The following is a 22686-nucleotide window of genomic DNA, read 5'->3' on the forward strand; positions in this document are numbered from 1 at the left end:
AATAAAGGCATGGTGAACTTATAACTCAGTATGAGTGGATAAAATTTAAACCCTAAGGAAGGTACATTTGGATTTAACAATTACCTTTTGCGTTTATCAACAACTGTGATTCCATTTGTAACCAGCAGATGGCAGAATTGACAAACAGATGAACTGTTCACTTGTAGGGGTTTTGAATTTAAATGGTGGTGTAGAAAGATAATGTTAGGTGTTCTTAATTTGGAATCCTGCTTTCTAGAAAGAATTTTGGGAATGTGGAATAAAATACAAGTAAGTAAACTGTGCTTTTAAAAAAATTTTAGAGTGCCCTGAATTTTCATTCTCTCTCTCATTAACTTGTCACTTGGAGTTTACTCGGCAGAGTCTAAACTAGCTTTACTTTGAATGTGATTAAACTTTGATTGGCTCTATTCAACTTACTTAAGTTTCTGTTGAACTAATTATAGAGTTGCTGGTTTAAACATGAAGAATTAGCTTATAATTAAACCTGGAACCTTTAAACTCATTAGCCGCATGTAAACATGATGTACCTTTAATGAAAAATAATTCTGGATCAGTCTCCCAGGGCAATAGAAATAAAAGCAGAAATAAACAAATGGGACCTAATCAAACTTATAAGCTTTTGTACAGCAAAGGAAACCATAAACAAAACAAAAAGACATCCTGTGGACTCAGAGAAAATATTTGCAAACAGTGTGACTGACAAGAGCTTAATTTCCAGAATACACAAATAGTTGATACAGCTCAATAACAGAAAAACAAACAACCCAATCAAAAAATGGGCAGAAGACCTAAATAGACATTTCTCCAAAGAAGACATCCAGGTGGCCAATAGGCGCATGAAAAGATGCTCAACATTGTTAATTATTAGAGAAATGCAAATCAAAACTATAATGAGGTATCACCTCACAATGGTCAGAGTGGCCATCATCAAAAAGTCTACAAGCAATAAATGCTGCAGGGGGTGTGGAGAAAAGGGAACCCTACTACACTGTTGGTAGAAACGTAAATTGGTACACCCACTATGGAAAACAGTATGGAGTTTCCTTAAAAAACTAAAAAAAGAGTTGCCGTATGATCTAGCAATCCCACTCCTGGGCATATATCTGGAGAAAACTATAATTGATAAAGATACATGCATCCCAGTGTTCATAGCAACACTATTTACAGTAGCCAAGACATGGAAGCAACCTAAATGTCCATGTCCATCGACAGATAAACAGATAAAAAAGTTGTTGTGAGTATATATGCATATATATGTATATGTATATGCACAAACACACACAGAATGGAATATTACTCAGGCATAAAAAAATGAAATAATGCCATTTGTAGCAACATGGATGAACCTAGAGATTATCATATTAAGAAAAGTAAGTAAAAGAAAGACAGATATCATGATATTACTTATATGTGGGGAATCTAAACAATGATACAGATGAACGTATTTACAAAACAGAGATTGACTCACAGACATAGAAAACAGACTTAGGGTTACCAAAGGGGAAACAGGGGGAGGGACAAATTAGGATTTTGGGATTAGCAGATACAGACTACTATACATAAAATAAACGACAAAGACCTACTGTATAGCACAGGGAACTATATTCAATGTCTTGTAATAAACTGATGGAAAATAATCTGAAAAAGAATATATATATATAAAATATGTAACAATCAGTTTGCTGTACAAAAAACTAACACAACACCGTAAATCAACTATACTTCAATTAAAAAAAATTCTGGAGATGATAATCAAAAGGTTTGGGTTTTACCCTTGCTCCCTAGGCCAAATAGTTCCCTGACCTTTGGTAACTTCTATCTCAGATTGATTTATATATTAAATACTGAGATAATTAGCTTCTAATATGAGACGAGTATTTATAGGCTGTTGATTAAGTTTCCTAAGGAAAAGTCTTAAGTTGGATATTTTTTTATGAACTATGTTGAAGTAGTTGGGTAAAAGATACAGTGTTAACACAAGTTACTGTGGGTGATGTCCAGCCACTTTGAAGAGCATTTCAAGAGTGAGAGGATGGAAGTGAGACTATAAATGGCTGGCAGGTGATGTGTGGAAGTCTGGAGCTTGGCTTGGGCAATGAATGAACCAGGGAGTTTAGCAGCATCTTTCTCTCTCTCTCTCTCTCCTCTCTGCCTTCATTCATTTTACAATACCTAATGTGAGGCCAGAGTTCACTGTGATTTTTTTTTCCTTTCATACAGTTAGTCTTAGGACTTGTAGTTTTGCATCTTGGTGGTCAGTGAATACTAAAAGGAGACATTCTGCTCTCCATTTCAAAAATGAAAACCATATCAGAAAAGTTTTTATTTATGTTAAAGAAAGAAAAGTCTTAGCACCTTTAATATTGTAATCATTCTCAATTTAAAGTTTCTCAGATTTTTTGTTAAATTCCACTGAGGCCAGTATTGCATTTTAATGCTGATTTAAAAAAGACTGGGGACATGTATTTTCTTTATGGAAAGCTTTAGTTGTCTTTTGTTAGAACTTTAACATATACACCATTTTTGGGTTTAATGAAAATGTCACCCTCCCTGGGTCATGGTTTCATACTGAACCCCGGACGTCTGAGGAAAGGATGCTCTGAAGAATGGCTTTACCCCAAGACCCACAGATGACATTACCTTTATTTCCTTTCATAGGACCATGATACTATAACATGTTTTTGTTCCTGTGCAGTGGAAATACTCCGTGGCGGCTCAGATTCAAATCTAAGAAAGATCAGAGTTAATAGAAAACCAAATGGAAGGCAAGGGAGTTGCTGAAGGAAATAGAGGCATTACTTTGTGGCCTCTTACACCAAAATTGCCATGCCGGGGAAGTCAGGAAACCATGCTGGGTGCTTTGTACCTCTTCTGTTAGATTGTTTTTCATCTGAGGACCTTTACAAAATTTCTCTTCTGCTGTTGTACTTTTAAGAAATAAAAATATAATGTAAGAACACGGAGGGTTACGAGGCATGAAGTTCTATAAATATTTATGCCAAGGCACAAAAGTGGACAGTTCGTATTTTCTTGACATATTGGGGTCATATTTCCCTCTTGACCTCTTGAGTTGAAAAATACAAGGTGTTAGAGTACCCTTTTCTTTCTTTTCTTATTTATTTATTTTCATTTCTGTAATGAGTTTTAGATGCTGGGAGCTGCCCTGTAAGCTTCATGTAAGTTTCAGTGGACTTAATTTTCTATCCTGGTTTATTAGCATGGATTTAAAAGTTTACACTCTTACCAAAAGTAACATAATTTATACCCAGTTTTAGGCCTTAGTGTTAAGCTCTTTAGTCTGTTTTGGGTGTGTGTGTTATTGTCACTAAATTAAAGCTAAATGTTGCTTTTGTCAAGGCTAATAAATAGGATTGCATCTAAAAGCATATTTTAAGTTAGTCCTTTGATTTTATTTTGTTCCTCACTTAAAATCTTTGGTGCATAACAAATGTTTTTGCCCTTTGAAATTATGTTAAAGAAACTTATGAAGTAATCATACATGTTCATTGTAGAGAATTTAGAAAATGCAAGTGGGCAGAAAAGAAGGAGAAACATCACCTGTAATCCAACTCTATTTTTTCTAGTCTTTTTATAACTATATATAAAGATACTCTCTTCAGTTCAAAGAAAAAAAATGTATTTTAAAAATTCTGGAGTATTGGTAAGGTATTTCTTTGGAAATGAGTAATTTTTGCATTTCCCCTCTTGGGTAGTTTTATTTACTTTACATGAAATAATACCAAAAAATAGTAGATAAAATGTTGTCAAACCTAAATAAAGCTTGGAAAAAAATATACCAGAGTGCTTCCCGTCCCCTCCGCCGTCCCAGTTGACTCCAGTTGATTAGTAAAATTAATGCATATTTTCTTTTTGCCCTCACAGTATTTATGTTTAGTAGGAGAGAAAGTAATATATTTTAAAAACTATATGGTATAAGTTAATAAGTAAAAAATTTTCAGTTAAAATAGTTTTTTTTTGGGGAATGAGAATAGTGAGGAAATAGTTTATTTGGAGAATAAGGAGAATCTTTTGAAGTAAAAAAGAGAAGGTATGATTGGAGAAAATTAAGAATTTTAGAAATCAAAGCCTAAAAGGGTACCATGAAGATTTCTGGTCCAACAATGCTTGAGAGATCACTGACAAAGCTGGGGCCACAGTCTAGGTCTGAAGACCCTCACCCAGACCACTGCTCATTCCCTCCTGGAGTTGAGCCCTGAAAGAAAAGCCCAGTTTAGATGCAGGATGGTACCCTATGCTGAGGGGCAGCACAGGCAAAGGTGGTCATCCTAGCAGTGTCGGCATGTGCTTGGGCTCCTGGCTCTACCTTTTGCATAGCCTCTGGGGTCTTCATGTGTTATCCCATTTCTTTCCTAAATTGTCAATCTCTGCCTTGCTGTTACCACTTTCCCCCATCCTATGTACAAATACTTACCATCCTGGATAAGACAAAGAACTTCCTTTAGCCATGAACCCATCTCTCCTAACGTCTCCACCAGCTTCCTGGTGTAGTTCTTTACTTGCCCGCCTTCATCTCTGAATCACTTATGAATTCACTGTAATGTGTCTCCTGGCCCAGCCCTCCATTGAAACAATTCTTGGGAACTCCAGTAACCCTCATGTGTGCACTGGTTGATACTCTTGACCCCTTGCTCTGCAAATCTCCATCTGAGACTTCTGGTCCCCTTGAATATCGAGTGGCATTCTTGGTCGCTTTCAGTTGAAATTGATCTTGGCTAACCTGTGGGAAAAAAGGTTGGTTTTTGGAAAGTTGGCAGAGACTGTTAAGTTACTTTCCGCTTCTCCCTCGATTTGGTTTGGGTGGCAGTCTACCTAACCCTTTGCTAGATCTACATATTCTCAGCCTTCCTAACAAGGGGTGGCCGTGTCACACAATTGTGGCCAAGTGGACACCAACTAGGGGACAGCTGAGGAGGCCCTTTCTTGCCTGGAATCCAGTTGTGTGACAAGGTTACGCTGGAGGATATACAAGCCACGCTTCTCATGAGGCAGCAAGCCTGTGGCTGGACCTAAGCTGGTGACAAGGCCAGGGAGGAGAGTGACTGAACCCTTTGTTTTCTTGAGCTGGGAAGCCTCTCACATATGAGAGTTGAAAACTGGGCAGCCACAGAAGACCAGTGTTCACCATAGCGATTTCCTCCTTCTCATATGTCTGATCAGTTCTTCTCTTTTTGTCTGCTCTGTAAGAGTGGGTGTTCCTTGGGCTTCCGTTCTTGGCCTTTTGACCTTCCCTTTTTGCTCTTTATTTTTATTTTTTTTTGCGGTAGGCGGGCCTCTCACTGTTGGGGCCTCTCCCGTTGCAGAGCACAGGCTCCGGACACGCAGGCTCCGCGGCCATGGCTCACGGGCCCAGCCGCTCTGCGGCATGTGGGATCCTCCCAGACCGGGGCACGAACCCGTGTCCCCTGCATCGGCAGGCGGACTCTCTACCACTGTGCCACCAGGGAAGCCCTGCTCTTTATTTAGGTAATTACTCTCTTGGTTCCAGCCATCACCTATGTGCTGATGACTTCTATGTCTGTATCTCTAGCCTTGTTATTTTCTAGCTTTATAGTCAGATATTAATTTCTTGGATAGACACAGCCCCTTACATGTGCCACAGATTTCTCCTGCTCAGCATTTCCCAGAGTGAATTTATCCTTTTTGCTCTAAACTTGTTTTCCTCCTCTGCCCCCCGGTCTCATTTAATGGCACCACTGTATTGTAGGAGCATCTTACTCTCTCCCCACTCCTGACCTCTTATCAGTCACCAGGTCCTTTCATTTTACTCCTGACTCTTCCCTCAAATTTGAACCTTCTTCTCTGAGCCATATTCATTTCCTGGTATCTTCTATAGAACTGTTGTAGTAGTCTCAGAGCTTGTGTCTTGCCTTCTTTTTGTCTTTCCTCTTTGCTTCTTATCTTTCTCTTCTATCCTGCAACTATTCTTCTACCTACTGCAGCCAGAGTGATGTCCCTAAAGCACAGGTTATCATTCCTCTCCCCAAACTTTGTGTGTATTTTATTTTTTTATTGAAGTATAGTTGATGTACTTATATGTTACAGGTGTACAATATAGTAGTTTACAACTTTTAAAGGTTATATTGCATTTATAGTTATTGTAAACTATTGGCTGTGTTGTACACAACACAAACTATCCCTGTGTTTGTACAGTATATCTTTGTAGCTTATTTTATACATAATAGTTTGTGCCTCTTAATCCCCTACCTCTATATTGCCCCTCCCCCGTTTCCTCTCCCCACTGGTAACTACTAGCTTATTATCTGTATCTGTGAGTCAGCTTCTTTTTCGTTGCACTCACTAGTTTGTTGTATTTTATAGATTCCACATCTAAGTGATACCACACGGTATTTGGCTTTCTCTGACTTATTTCGCTCAGCATAATGCCCTCCAACTCCACCCATGTTGCTACAGATCCTCTGCCTAAACTGTTGCAGTTGGTCCCATTGTCTATGCAATGAAGTCCAAGCTCCTTGCATGGCATACAGGGCCTTCTTGGCCGTCTGTTCAGTCTTACTCCCCATTACTCTTGACCTTAAACTTGAGGTTTTGGTGATATGGAATGGCTTGGGTGGGTACACACTGTAGAATGCTAACTTGATATGGGATGGTTCTGTTACCCCTGAACACCCTGCTTTCGTATTGTGTGCTTTTCTGTTTCCACTCCCCATCATGCCCTTTTTACCTTTCTTGCCAGCTAATTCTTGCTCCTTTGGAAGGTTCTGTGAAGGCATAATCTCTGGCAGTTTTCCCTCAGTCTGGAGGTTGGACTAAATACCCCTCCTCTCCGTTTGCTATGATACTTGTCTTTGCCTCTTTTTAATCTTACTCTATCTCTTGCCATGTATCAGTATTATTGAAACTGTTTATACGTGGCTGTGAGTTCTTTGAAGTCAGGGCACCATCTTAGTTTTCTTTACCAGGCAGTGTCTTGTGCAGTGTCTGGCTCTGCATGTTTTTGTTGAACTGAATCAGGTAAATTTGAAGGGAGACTGTGGGTGGAAAGATACATTGGCCCAAATTGTAGATATCTTTGCAGACAAAAGGCATTCAAATGTTTGATGAACGAAGAAAAAGAAAGTAGATTATATTGTTTTGTGAGTCTTGTCAGTTTGGGGAGAAAAATAACTTCAGGTCATTAATGCACTCCAACTGGTGTGTTATCCTAACCCTATCAGTTGGAGTGCGTCCACATAAAGTACTATTCCTTTTGAGCTACTTTTCAGAGGTGATACACCCTTGTTAGCTGACTCCATGACACCTAGAATCACATTACCTGCCATCCCTATCCCTTGTTTCCTGGGGTTGCTGAGACCTACATCTGTTCTGTGCCTGCTCTGCTCTTACCAAGGCTAATACCAAAGAAGGATTTGCCAGTGTTTATACCTAGAGCAGGGGTTGGCAGACCATCACCTGTCTTTATAAATAAGGTTTTATTGGAACACAGTCACACCATTCACTTACACATTATTATCTATGGCTGCTTTTGTGTTCCCACAGCATGGTCGCACCGTTGTGACAGAGACCATCTGGCTGGCAAAGTCTAAAATATTTACTATTTGATCTTTTACATTAAAAGTTTGCTGATTTGTACCTTAGAGCTACTTAACATTAGAAAGACAAAGCCTTATATAATATCCAAATTGGGTAGTCATCTCAAATTAGGAATTAGGAGACTCTTGAAAAGGGCAAACATCCTGTTTGGTGGGACGGTTTTGTTAAATTTCCTGTTGTTTCCATTTTGCTGCGTGTGTCAGTGAAGGTTGTCCACATTTCTTACTGTGCCTCAAATACATATATTTGTATATGAAATATATATTGTGAAAGTTTTAAAATTAATCTCCTTAACCATATACAAAATACTGAACACCAGAGTCAGGTGTGTGAATTCCACATTGGAAAAAAAGTTTGTATCCTTGACAGGCTGCTTAGTGTACAGAGGCTTCAATACAGGACTTCCATTAAAACAGTTTAAAATATCAGTTTATATGTCTCACTCCCTGTTGCCTGCTGCCCTTTCCCCTGCCTTCTGTCCTTCAGTGGGCAGACCAGTTCTTTCCGGTTTGACCAATTCTTAATATTTCTGAAGATAAGTGGGCTACTGAAGGCGGAGTCCTGGAAGTGTGAGGTTGAGTGGCATGTAACTGACCCTGGCATGTCACCAAGGGTGATATTACAATTGTTTGTTGACTAGTCGGGACCTACGTCAACTCAAATGCTGGAGCAGGGCCCGGGAGTGCCTGGAGTTACTCCTCAGCTGTTGGGTGTTGGGGAGGTCGGGGGTTGCTGCGGTTGGGAGCTGGCCGAGGCTGGGGGTGGGGTGGGTTGGAGGGTTTGGGGTAACCAGCCGCTTTTCAGTCTTGCCTCTACTGATGTGTGTTACTCCAGTAAAGCTAAGGCCCTTTTGATTCATTCATTGAGCAAACATGTTTGAAATGGCTGTCATGTGACCGCTAGATGTCCTCGTAGGTATTGGGAGTTCAGAATGAGTGCATGTGCTTCTTCCCATCGAGTGGCTTACAGACAGATTTGTTTGGAGCAGTGAGGCAGGAGGTAGGAGGATCTACGTGGGATCAGGGAGGAGAGGTTCTGTGTTGGTAACACAATGCATGTCCAGTAATGCTCTAAGTGTTTTAGGTTAAAAAAACAAAACAAAACCGAAAAAAAGCTCCAACTTTTCGCATCTTGAACTGAGCCTGTACATTATGCTTTTGTTTAACTGTAATTTTTGTTTATGAAGCTGTTTCCTTTTTCATAGCAGTTACTTCTTTTTAAGAATATAATTAAATTTGTATATTTTAGGTTGCTTGCCTGATTCGAGTTCCTTCTGAAGTAGTTAAGCAGAGGGCACAGGTATCTGCTTCTTCAGGAACATTTCACATTTTCTCTAACATCTTATGTCAAGAGGTGAGAATATGTTTTTAAGCTCTCTTATTGAGAATATTGTGTGGCAGCTAATAGGAATACTGTGGCCCTCATCTTAGGAGCCTTAGAAGAGACCTTAAAGCTAAATTTATTGTCCAATTACAGCAACTTTTTATGCTAAGATTATCTTTGCCTTTCCATTGTTTTCAAAATTTTTAGTTTCATTTTTATTTCTTTTTCAAATTTCTAAACAACCACACTACTAAGTGTGTGTCCTACATTGCAGTAGTCTTATCATTCTTTTGGAATCAGATATGGAATAAATAGTGAATATGTAAAGTGAATAAAGATATTATATTAAAACATCAGTATAGAATTTGAGGACCCATGGAAGAGACCTGTGGTAATGGACTGATATTAGTGACCGATGTCGTAATGTTTATATAAAATGTAATTCCTCTTGTACTGGTTCATGTTAACCTGTGGATCAAATTTCATGTGTGCTGGCCATGTGGCTAGGGACCAGTGAGCTGCTCTTCTTTATAGTTTGTACAGAAGCCCTTCTTTTTCTTTAAAATGGAATCAGTCACATGAAAATTTCAGTGAGTCTAGGTTTTAGAAAAGGTTTATTCTTTTATTTATTTATTTTTTTATTTGAAGTGGGCCTCTCACTGTTGTGGCCTCTCCCATTGTGGAGCACAGGCTCCGGACGCGCAGGCTCAGCAGCCATGGCTCATGGGCCCAGCCGCTCCGCGGCATGTGGGATCTTCTCGGACTGGGGCACGAACCCGTGTCCACTGCATCGGCAGGCAGACTCTCAACCACTGTGCCACTAGGGAAGCCCTAGAAAAGTTTTATTCTTAATCCCTCTGTCACCTAGGTGAGAAGACATTGAGCGTTTAATTGTATGATTGAGATCAGTTCAGTAAAGGGTCCCTGTTGAATCGTGTGGATAGTTAAACAGATAAGTCAAGGCTTGTCTAGAGGTATCTCTCACTATTGAGAGATTATTCATGCATTGTGACGTCTTATAGTTGAAACTATAAAATATAGTTCTGTTCTTTTGTGAAAGGATAATTGGCATTCTGTGTGCATTTGGTTTTGAAAATATGTTTATTTAAAGCTTCTCAAGTATTTTTTTTCAAGAGAAGAAATGTTGAAAATAAGTAAAGTTTAATATGTAGTCAGCTTTATTATTAGAGATGTTCCCATTTTAAAGGGAGCTGATCTGAGCTTTATATACTTTAAGCCAGTTTAAAAGCTTTAACCTCTTATAGAACTGTAGTCATTGTGAATATTTCAAAACTCAAACTTTAGAAAAGGTAAATCTGCTTCATGCAGAATGTCATTTAGAAGTCTCTGCTATTCTAACTTTCTGAGGTCTTGGCTTTTTGTTTGTTTCAGGGCATCCAAGGATTATATCGAGGCTACAAAAGCACTGTTTTAAGAGAGGTAAGTAACTTAATTTCCAATATTGAACTACAAAAGAATGATATGCTTTGTTTAGTAAATTTATTTGGAGAGACTGGTTTAAAAAATTACAAAGGGAAATTATGATCACTTTTTAAAACACTGTTTAGTCTTATCTTGGCTCTTACATCTGATGACTGGGTAGAATGGGTCAGCTGAAAGAGCAGCCCCAGTGGTAGAAGGCCCATCCTGGAGCTTCAGTCTTATCATAGGCGGCTACATGGCTGTGATAGCTAAGATATGAAGAAATAACTACTAAGGGTAAGATATCAAGTTAATTACTGTAATATACAGAATGAGTGAAAAATTGGTAAGGAAAGAAGCACCCTGGGAGACAAGTGTCCCAAAGGTCTATTTTTATGTGAAAAATCATGCAGTTAGCTCTTGTCTTCCTGATAGCAAAATATGATGAATTGGGAAGTTCAGTCTGCACTGGAGAGCTGACCCTGCCCGTGACTTGCAGTGCAGTGTGCCCCCAGAGCAAACCTTCCAGTTCCGAAATTCTGCGGTTCAATATGTGGTCAATGTCTTCTTTTTTTGGTTGAAAAAGCAAAGTGATTTTAGTACATATATTACTGCAGGAAGCATGTTTTAATTTTTGGTTCATATAGAGGAGGCTGTTTTGAAGTTTAAAAGTTGATTTATAGATAACTGGGGTATGGGATATAAGAGAAGTCTTTGTTTGGTTTGGGACATAATTTTTTTTTTTTTTTTAGTGAGTTTAAATCCTAGGGTTTTTTGTTTTTTAGCTTTTTGACATATAATTGACAAATAGAATTGTGAGGCATTCATAGTGTACAGTGTGATGATTTGATATAGGTGTACATTGTGAAAAGGATTAGGACATTATCTATTAAAATACAGAAGAGATTCTGCATACCTCTGCTCTGAATCCTTGTTTTCTGTTTGGATTTCCCTTGGATGCTAAAACATTCTCATTTATAAAAATGTGTTTAATTTAAATACATATTGTCATAATTAGCAGAATATTGAAATCTTTGAAGTCTGAATTTTACTCCCAGGTAGTCTTTTTGTTTATTTTGTTTGTTTGCTTGTTTGTTGTTAGTGTAGATTACAGTCTTCTTTATGAAACACCAGCACTGTTACATGTTATTTAAAGCTTTGATTTCCACAAAGTAATAACCTTTAGTGTAGTGTGGTGTAGTTGATGTATATCTTGGAAAAACTTCTGAAGGCAGACTGAATGTTTCAAAATTAGTTATTTGTGTGAAGATGACTTCTGCCTTTCAAAATAACACCTGCACTGTATCTTCATTCTGTACTTATTTTCCCACTCACTAAACACATGTTATTTACTCAGGTTTCACCTCGGTGAGGTGCAAAAAGAGAGGACGATAAACCTTTTTTTGTTTTTCTGAGAGATGCTGAATAAATGAATGTATTTACATGCCAGAGAATACTGGTTATGCATACAAATAGATAAAACACATGGTTACAACTGCATTCTATTCTTTTCAAAATTTTTTTTTTTTTTTTTTGGTGGTACGCGAGCCTCTCACTGTTGTGGCCTTTCCCGTTGCGGAGCACAGGCTCTGGACGCACAGGCTCAGCGGCCATGGCTCACGGGCCCAGCCGCTCCGCGGTATGTGGGATCCTCCCGGACCGGGGCACGAACCTGTGTCCCCTGCATCGGCAGGCGGACTCTCAACCACTGCGCCACCAGGGAAGCCCTAAAAATTTGTTTTGACATATGTCACACTAGTAATTAATTTCTAGGCTGCATTTCTTGCAAAAAGTGTGCCCCTAGTGAGATGACTTTGTTTACTCAAGATGGCAGTGCTTTGTTGGAAATTTAATTGGGGTCTTCTGCATTATGCATTTTCATAAAAATATCCTTCAGAACTGATTTTAGTTGAAATATTGCTTTTGTACAGATTCTCTCATAGAATGAGAGAAGAGTTACTGCTAAATGAAACATCGCTTCTTTTCAAAATGAGAAAAATAAGAAGTGATGTATCTGCTTTAAACAACATTTTTACATTATAAATAGTTTCAATTCTTACATCGTTCTGACACCAATATCAAATCTTTTCGCGCTAAATGAAACATCGCTTCTTTTCAGAATGAGAAAAATAAGAAGTGATGTATCTGCTTTAAACAAAATTTTTACATTATAAATAGTTTCAATTCTTACATCGTTCTGACACCAATATCAAATCTTTTCGCCAAGAGCTTTTTTGATTGTTTCAATAAGAAAATACATTGAAGCCTTAGTGAGAGTCACCAGGAAACTCATACATTTATTCTGTATACAGTTTTTTCTTTAAAATAGTTTTATCTCCCTTGCGGTAGCCCATTAGAATGAGATTGAAGTTTGAATCCATGCGTTATAAGATAGATTATTGTGATCTTTAGATTTTGTGAATGCTGTCGCATGGTTTTTACTCCATTTGATTTTTGTGGAGATTGCATGCTTAGCCCTTATGTTCTCCTAAATTATTTTAGTTACTGTGAATTTTAGATGGAGTCTAAGCAAGGTGAACCGATTATACTCTTACCTCACCCTTTCAGTATTCATTTTCCTCATGATCTAGGCCAAATTAGATGTGGCCAAGCATTGTGGGGCAGTGTGGTTATTCCAGTAAGATGGAAACGGGGAGCAAAATCACAGCTGTTTTCATAGCCAGGCTAATTTCAGAGGGTCCGTTGTCCCGAAAGTTCTGTGGAGGGCAGCCTCATGACCTTGGATGTGAATTAGAAAGAAAGCAGAGAAAGGCAAGTCGTTTCCAAAAAAAAAAAAAGTAGGAATAAGTTAGGCTCAGCAAATGCATTTTATCCACACATTCTACACGACAGTCATTTTAAGAGTGCCTGCTGTGTCTTGGGCACCACGCAGAACACTTCTGCCCTGAAGGATTCATATTCTGGTGGGGAAGGAAACGGGGGGCAGACACTTTACAGGGCAGTGTAATAGGGCTGAAATGACACGTATATCCAAGATGCAGCAGAGGTTATAGAGGAAGCAGTGCTTGAGTGGTACCCAGTATTCATTGCATTAATAAAAATTAGTCTGGGCTTAATTCTTGAAGAGGTGTCACTTAAAAGTAGTCCAGGAGACAGGAAGATGTAACAACACATACAAAGGCCCAGGGGTGTGAAAGAACACATGTTGTGTGTACCTTGCTTATCGAAGCACAATTGGGGTTTTCACACCCAGAGAAGAGGCAGGAGTGATTTCCCTCTACCTCAAGCCGGCGCTTCAAAAAAGCACTCACCCAAGTTGGGTATTTTCCAGGAGGAATGGTTGAACCTCTCACCCCAGCCGAATGTTTGCCAGGGACCTGGAATCAAGCACATGGGAAAAGCTCTTACAAGAGCCTGACACATGTCCACTGGAGTTTGGAGGATACATTACTGGTTTTTAACTGTTATCTGCAATCAGTCTCACAGTGAAATGCAGTTGGAGCGGCCTCACTGGCAGGATGTTGCCGTTTTGATAATGAGTAACTCCTGGCTTCTTTTTGGTAGATGAGTGTAGCAACTAAAGAGATCTGAGATAGGTGAGAATTATCTCCCCCTCTCACCCTTATTTTGCTCCCAGGCTTCCATAACGCAAGTCTCCCACCAAATTCTGTTACACATGCAATCAAAATCAAGCACTTGGGCGGGCCAGAACAAGTCATTCATCCTGTTCTGTGAGTTCACTGAAGCCCTCAATCTGTCCCTTTAGGTGCAACATTCCCCACTTTGACTGCAAAGTTCACTCGCAAGTTCCAAACCCAGTTTCCCTTATTGTCTATTTCAGGCAGTGAGAATTTCCCCTAATCTGGTGGCTGGAAACAGGAACCTTTAGGAATCAAGCCTTAAGAACGTCCTTCAAATCCTCTTTCCCAGCTCTGTCATTTCCTTTCCCCCCAAGGTCTTCATGTTATATAAGTCTCTTGTGTGTTTTTCCAGAGCTACCCTAGCCTAGGTGTTTAGCATCTTATTTGATTTTTAACCAAAATATTTTAGAGATCATTTTATATCACTTTATAAGGGGCACACTTTTTTATGATTGTGTAGGACTCCATTGTACAAAGGGATCATTGTGCCACCACTTCCTCATTGGTGGGCAGGACAGACATGCTACAATGGATAATACTGTTCCTGTGTCATTTCATACGTGGTTGAGAATGTTTGTAGGTTAGATGCTGAAAAGTAGAATTTCTTGGTTAGGGGTGTATGGGCATTTGTAATTTTGATGCAAATCGCCAAATTGCCCTTCGCAAAAGTACCAGTCGACCCTTTTGCACACAGTGTGGGAGCTCTCTGTTGACCCCTGCCTCACCAACGGTACTAGCAATCTCAGAGATGAAAAATGATCTCACTGTAATTTTAATTTTAAGTGAGACTGGGCGTATGAACATATATTTGACAACAATTTTCTTCCTTTACTGTGAACTGATGGTTTGAAATTATATTGAAGTTATGGTGAGAATTAAATGAAGAGATCCATATGAAGTGCTTTCTATAGACCCTGACACGTAGGATGTGTTCAAAGTATGTTAACTATGCTTAATAGTACTCTTGGTAACTGAAAGAGCTTTTGACAGGAAATGACATCTCAGTGTGGAATCCAGTGTCTCACTAGCTGTCTGCTCTTGGCAAGTTACTTAACCTCTCTGAGCCATTTGCCCCTCTGTGCTAGAAACTTTGTGTCAGCTGTTCTTGCTGCAGTCTCACAAAGGAGGTATTGCAGCAATATGGTCTGCTAGGACCAGAGATGAAGAAAGCTGCCTCTAGGCTGTCAGGTTCTTGAACGGGGTGCAGCCTTGATCTGCCTGCATGTAAATGTGTGAATGCCATTTCATGATGATGAATAACAATAGTTGTGTTTGAGCTAGAGGCTGGCTAACTGTTACTGCTTAAAAAGCTTCTCAGCTACAGTTGGAGAGTGTTTTATCCAAATGTCTTGTAGAATGGAATTGTTTATTCACTTAACAGATTGCAACCTGCAACTGATTTTGTGTTCGCTGGCTACTTCTGTAGGAAAACAACCTATTGGTTATAATAATGTACAGTTACCCTAATTGATAGTTGAACCAATCAAAATTACTAACATAAATGAGTTGGAAAATTTTTTATGATTATTCTTTTTTGGGTCACATTGGTAATTTACTGGAATTTTTTCTCCAGATAAGATTACCCACTTAGAGGAAGGCTTTCTTTTTAAGATTGCAATACTTGAATGTTTTCTGTTGAAAATATTTTCGTGCAACTGTAGTTAGAATTATTACTTATTTACCGTTCTTAAGCCTGTGTACTAGTTTCTGCTTTCATGATGGAAGAGAAAAAGAAGTTCTCTGATGAGAATTTTCCTGCGTGTGTCAATGCTCTGTATCATTGTGTGTCTTTGTATGAAATTGTTTCCTTGGCATTATCTCTTTCTTTCTTTTTTGGTTTATCTTTATATTTTTAAAAATTAATTAATTTTGGCTGCGTTGGGTCTTCGTTGCTGCACGCGGGCTTTCTCTAGTTGCGGCGAGTGGGGGGCTACTCGTTGTTGCGGTGTGCGGGCTTCTCATGGCGGTGGCTTTTCTGGTTGCGGAGCACGGGCTCTAGGCGTGCGGGCTTCGGTAGTCGTGGCTCGTGGGCTCTAGAGCTCAGACTCAGTAGTTGTGGCTCACGGGCTTAGTTGCCCCGCGGCACATAGGATCTTCCCGGACTCTTCCAGGGCTCGAACTCGTGTCCCCTAGCATTGGCAGGTGCATTCTTAACCACTGCGCCACCAGGGAAGGCCCTGTCTTTACATTTCAGTTTTGTCTGTCTATGTGTAATTACGCCTGCTCTTCCCAGACAGCATATAAGTTACCCTTGAAGACAGTAATTGGGTTTTGACCTCTTTGTAGTATGCACAGGCTCTGCAGTAACACCTTCCACAAGCTCAGAGCTCAGTAAATATTCGTTGCTTTTTTCATTCCTTTAAGTTTGATTGTCTTTCGTTCAGATGCTCTTAGACACTGTGACCGTTTCAAAGTGCCGGGGGAGCTCTATGGGGTTTGGAGTTATGCTGGGTGGGGGTCAGCCTCTGACACGCTACATTGTAAGGTATTCGCATTACATAGGTGCTGAAGTACCAAAGAGTGTACCCTTTTCTGAGATTTCCATCTTCTTACACCTGGAAAAAATAGTTTTTATAATCTGATTTCATTAGAAAAGTAATTAATTCCCTTTTTTTCCCATATATTTAGTAATTCACTATAAAGGGAAAAAAAGGTTGTAAATCTTTCCAAACTTTTAATGTGAAATCGTTTTTCAGTTAAAGTCCAATGCAAACATATTGAACCTTGTTTTAATCCTACATAATTCATTTTATTAACTATGACCAAAGAGAACATCTGTTAAAATTCCATAACGTTAGCTTCATGGGAAAAGAAAAAAATCTGCTCTTGGAATTTGTTCATTGTTTTATTGTTCAGGCTTTCAGTAAATGTGTAATAAGACATTCTTATTAATGGGAATATTAAACAAATGAAAATGAAATATTGCCTTTAATCACAAGCGGTTTATAAAATGTCACCTAATGGCATTTATTATAACTTTAGAGATGGTCTGTGAGGAATGCACAATACTTCATTCTTTAATCCAGAGAACCAAAATTATTACTCCTCAAATATGGATTTTAGCGTAGTTTTTCATCATCTCTTAAATAAACAAACATTTTTAGAAAGAACAATTTAGTAAAATTATCTTAATGTGGAAAAATTGCTTTAGCCGTTTAGTGCATATTTTCTCATGTTTTGTTTACATAAAACCAGCTGCTATTTACTTTTCTCATTCTTTGGACAGATTTCATTTTGCACTGTACAGTTTTGAAAAGGCTACATATTTCCATTGTTGTGTGTTGGCTATGTTGTCTAGAAGAGATACTAGTTCCTGTGTGTAGGGTTTACTGAGAAGTAAATCAATAGTATGAATCTTCAGTGTAAACGTATAGGAAAGCTGTTGGATAAAGGTGGAAACTGTCTTTTAATTCTTTTTAGATGTTAGCATCATACACCATGATGTTGAAGTAGCTTTGTCTAGGATGTTCCTTTGTGTTTTTCATCTCATGTGAAATATCCTGTCCTTTCATATTTGTGTGTTAATTTAGATGGCAGATGGGCTGTAAATAACAAAATCTGACTACAGTGGCTGAACTAAACACAGTTTAGTATTAGAACTTTTCTGTTTTCTCACTCTGTAACAGGAAATCTGGAGATGGTCCCTCTAAGGCTGGTGTACTGGTTAAATGAGGGCATGAGGATGCAGGCCCTTTCATTCTGCTTGGGGAACCTTAATACTCTGGCTAAATTACTCATGGTTACAAAATGGCTGCCACACTTTTTGGCATCACAGCCCCTTTCCAAGTATGAAGAAGTGGGAAAGGCAGGAGGCATTATCTGTCCGTCTGTTTACTTGGAAAACAAAGCTTTCTTGGGCCAGGTGTCTAAAGCTCTCCTGAGTTGCATGGGGATCGAGAAGTTGAATATGTATATGCAGCTTTTCAGTGTGGTAGGTAAAGGCTGGCAAAGAGGGGCTTGGGACTGCAGTCACCACTTGGTGACTGAGTCACCACCCTACCGTGTCTGTTGTATTTTATCTGTTGAAGTCCTTCTAGTTCAAGCTCAATTCCTTCCGAAAGGGAACCATGTCATACACCACTGACTTAAGCGCTGTAGTTGGGGACCCTGTTGTTCATATCCAGAGCACTTGTCTAGACTACAATTATTTGGACATTTAATTCTACTCTGTAAATTTTGATGTCTGTTCTTATTCTTTCCCCGCCACCTTTGCCCTTGTGGGAACAGTGTGGAAGCTCTTCTTTAAAAATCATTTGTCAGTCTCTTTGTAATCATTATTTTGAAAATGGAATTTATTTCAAAGTTACTTTTTTATACTGTTTTGATTTTAAAGATCTCAGAATACCTGTGTTGATATACTGTATGTAGACACTTTCCTTAAAAAATATGTAAATCACAATTGAAATAATAGCTAATGCTTACCAAATATTTACAGTGTTTCAGTCACTGTGCTAAGTTCTTAGCATGCATTATTTCAAATAATACAGTAACCCAAAACATGATCCCTGCTTTGTGGAAACTGAGGCTTAGTAAGGCTGTGGTTTGTCCAGAGTCTTTTTTTTTTTTAATGATTTCTCCATTTATACACTGCTTTTTAATTAATTAAATTTATTGGCTGCATCAGGTCTTGGTTGCAGCACGTGGGATCTTTCATTGCGGGGTGCGCGGGCTTTCCTCTAGTTGTGGCGCGTGGGCTTAGTTGTCCTGCGGCATGGGGGATCGTAGTTTCCTGATCAGGGGTTGAACCGACATCTCCTGTGTTGCAAGGCGGATTCTTAACCACTGGACCACCAGGGAAGTCCCTCGTCCAGAGTCTTACATCCAGTAAGGGAGGAAACCGAGGACTTGAGAGCCCATGATATTAGCCCCCATGGTGAGCTATATAGTTTGCATTTTATACGCAGCAAATTTTGGGGGAGAGGAAAATATATGTTTAAAATTCATAGTCCATATTTATATCTTTCTCATTTTTGAAACTTTAGGTAGACATTAGTGCCAGGAGTTTGGGGAAAATAAGTTCTCAGCAACTAGAAGTCTCCATGACGTTAAAAAGAAAAGTTAATCAGAGGACATAAGCAAAAGGAGATAGAGATATTCATGGAGAACAATGGCTTTTAAGTGCCTGTTATCCCAAATGTTTGCTTGATTTGGTCTTATCATTCAGGTGTTAGTTCACATGTTCCTTCTCTGAGGGGCCTACTTTGACCACTCTAGCTAACATACACCTGCCAAAACCCCGATCGCTCACTTGGTACCGTAGCAAGTACCGTTATCTGAAATTATCTTCACTTTTTGTTCATAAATTTATTTCCTGCGTTCCTCTGATAGAATATACACACTTTGAGGGCAAGTGCTTCTTGCCTGTTTTGTTCCCTTCTATTAATCCAACACCTAGAAGATTCCTTGACATACAGCACACTCAGAAAATATTTGATGAACAAACCAAGGACTTAATCACACTTTTCAGAAGTAGACTAGTTGTAAATACTTAGATATTTAAAATCTCCAGCAGATGCTTAGGCCTAAGATGCATTTGGCAAGAATTATGGAGTTAGTCCTCACTTAATTCCCAGGCAAGTTAGTGGTTTTCTGCCATCTCAACTTTCTGCACTTCCAGTGAGCTTAATTTTCTCCTTGTCTCTTCTTATCATATTTCCTGGTATTCTTGTGTCTTCCGCAAATAGCCCTTATTTTAATTTTGTCATTTCTTGTTAGGGGGTGCTCCTATGAATATTTTATATATGTAAAACACTTTTTGAAATGACATATGAAAATAGTAAGCAACTTATTCATGAAGAAAATCTTTTATCAGTTACATGCAAGCTATGTCCTATGAACACTGGGTAAAAATTACTCGAGAGTCTTAGGATTGTGTACTATCTTATCGTCTGAGCAAACACCATCTTATAAGAGGTATTAAGAAAGAAACTATATGTATTAAGAAAACCAAATGTGAAGGTAAAATCTAGAATGTTTATATATGAATAAAGGATTGTAGTTGCAGGGAGTCGTTTAAAAGAGCTATTGAAAATGGGTTTTACCATCTGGTAGCAGATTACCCTGGGGTTATATAATGATAACAGTTACAGTTTGAATTCTGATCATGTATAATACTTTACTTGTATTTTTCTAATCTTCAGATAAAACTGTAAGATACTAACCTTTTTGTTTGTTTGTTTGTTTTAAAATTGATCAGTAGCATGGGCTTGGAAAAGCAAGCTAGTTAGTATATGTAGTATATGGCAGGTCTGGAAGCAGAGGCCCAGTCTATGTGATTCTAAAGCCTGTGTTTCTGGTTACACTTTGCTTCCTGCTCATGTTTTGCAGATAAATTCACTATTCATTGCGCTCAGAATTTTTCAGTAAATTGTGTGAAAACAAAGTGGTAGTATATCTGTGAGACTTGGACCGCATCTGTTAACTTGAAGGGGAGCACAGTTTCTGAGTGTTAGAAGATTCTAAACAATAGAAATGGAGCCATCTATACAGGCAGGACACAATGAACTGTGCTTTCTGAATTAGGCAGTAATATTGATTTCAACATCGTCTTTCCTCTGGCCTTTGTGAAGTTTGCTTTAAAATGCTTTGACTGATTTTAGCCTTCTGTCCTCTTTTGTTTCCTGAGCTTTCGCATATATTCTGAGAAATAACCCAGTAGATGGGAAAGAGTTGATAATCTTCGGCATTGAAATGGTTTTGGTACTTAGCCAAATAATTAACAGATAATTTGTTGACTAGTGGAGAAGCAGAAATTGATGAGAGGGTATTTCTTTTCCTTTGTGAAAACACTCTGCTTTTTGTTATTGAATTTGTTGATGCAAAGGTTGCGTTATAGAAATGGCACACTAGAGGGCACACAACGTCTGTGTTTTAAATGTTGGTGGCAGAAACTTCAGTGTGTCTGAACCTTGAAGCTCTTGAGTTGATTGCTTGGCACTTTTTAAAAGTGGTTCGAATTAAAAAATAAAAAACAAAGCTTAATAAATAGTACTCTCCAATCCAAGGTTCCTGAATAATATTATTTTATTTAATCCATACGTACTTCATTATTCATCTCTCAAATACAAGAACCAATAGGTATATTTAACATACCAAAAATGAATATCACAGTCGTAAAGTATTTCCCTCAAGCTATTTTTTTAAAGCTGTTTTTCAATTACAACTGTAATTTCACATTTGGAAGAACTGGCAGACACTATTTTATTCAAGTGATGAACGTCAAAGTCACAAAAAAGAATTGTCACACCCAGGAGTAGACGAAGGAGACACAACAAGCAAATGCAGTGAGGGATCCTGGGAAGAGAAAAAGAATATTAGGCGGAAAAACTGGGGAAATTCAAATAAGGTCTATAATTTAGATGTTAGTATTGCAGCAATGCTAATAGTTGGTTTTGATAATCATACTCTGGTTAAGTGCTTAACATTAGGGAAGCTAGGTGTAGGGTATATGTGAGCTCCCTGTATTGTTTGAGTAACTTTTAAGAAAGTCGATAACTTATTTTTAAAAATAAAAAGCTGGGAATTCCCTGGTGGTCCAGTGGTAAGGACTTCGCACTTCCACTGCAGGGGGTCCGGGTTCAATCCCTGGTCGGGGAACTAAGCTAAGATCCTGCAAGCCGCGTGACGTGGCCAAAAATAATAACAAAATAAAAATAAAGAGCTGGGGAAAAAAAGAATACCAGATTTGGACATTGTATGAAATACTTTATTTTTAAAAGATCTTCTAAAATAATGACAATTTAAACTTACAACTTAATGAAAATTAAAAAAAAATATTTATTTATTTATTTATAGTTTTGGCCGTGTTGGGTCTTTGTTGCTGCACGGAGGCTTTCTCTAGTTGCGGCGAGCAGGGGCTACTCTTCGATGCGGTGTGCGGGCTTCTCATTGCGGTGGCTTCTCTTGTTGTGGAACACGGGCTCTAGGCGCACGGTCTTCAGTAGTTGTGGTGCACGGGCTGTAGGGCGCAGGCTCAGTAGTTGTGGTGCACAGGCTTAGTTGCTCCTCGGCATGTGGGATCCTCCCAGACCAGGGATCGAACCCGTGTCCCCTGCATTGGCAGGTGGATTCTCAACCACTGCGCCACCAGGGAAGTCCTTAAAATTTTTTTATCAAAGTAATAATTGGTAGCAATTCACATAATAGAGAAAGAAGATTTTACCTTGAAAAGCAAGTCTCCTGCCCTGTCCCTCTTCATTCTAGTCCCACTCTGCAGAGGTAGCCTCTTTTAACTGTTTCCATTTTTAGTTCTTCTTATTACATCCATATTTCTGAATAATATGTTTATGCATCTGTGTCTTCATTTGTCAGTTTAGACACACTCTCCTGAGCCTTTGGAGTGGAGGGTGTGATGGAGCTGGCATTATGCTCCTCCCCAACCTTTTTCGGTTACACAAATTTCATTCCTCTGGTTATTTTAGAAACATGAAGTCATATATTTGAGTCTTTATTTCTTATCCCACAAACTTCCAGCATCTTCTTTCTTTTTATAAGATGAGGCTCTTACTTCCTTTTTGCCACCATATCCTCTTTCACCTTCAAGTACCACTTTCTGGATTGACTTTTTCTCACCTACACTTTGATCCTAGATTATGAAGATGGCTGACAGTTTCATCCTGTCCTTCACTCACAGTCACTTCTTTCGTGACGTTTCTGGGTTGATTCTAAAAGTTGAACACCAGTGAAAAGTTGAACACCAGTGAACTAGTGTGTGTATTATTTGAGACTTCATGCATGATCACTAGGCCATGTAGTGTGCAGGGTT

General features: G+C 38.8%; 1 protein-coding gene across 5 annotated transcripts in view; it reads left to right on the forward strand.

Moving 5' to 3' along the window:
* The window catches only part of SLC25A26 (solute carrier family 25 member 26), a 142962-nt gene that overhangs the window by 29734 nt on the left and 90542 nt on the right, over window positions 1-22686 (forward strand). For 3 of the 5 annotated variants that reach the window (XM_067755129.1, XM_067755125.1, XM_067755124.1), the window contains 2 exons: window positions 8824-8928; window positions 10291-10338. In XM_067755129.1, the coding sequence (XP_067611230.1) occupies window positions 8824-8928; window positions 10291-10338 (153 nt within the window). The remainder of the gene's footprint in view (window positions 1-8823; window positions 8929-10290; window positions 10339-22686) is intronic. The other 2 variants (XM_067755128.1, XM_067755127.1) reach the window with 1 other exon arrangement.

Source organism: Pseudorca crassidens, chromosome 10 (assembly GCF_039906515.1).
Source record: "Pseudorca crassidens isolate mPseCra1 chromosome 10, mPseCra1.hap1, whole genome shotgun sequence".
NCBI classification, from domain to species: domain Eukaryota; kingdom Metazoa; phylum Chordata; class Mammalia; order Artiodactyla; family Delphinidae; genus Pseudorca; species Pseudorca crassidens.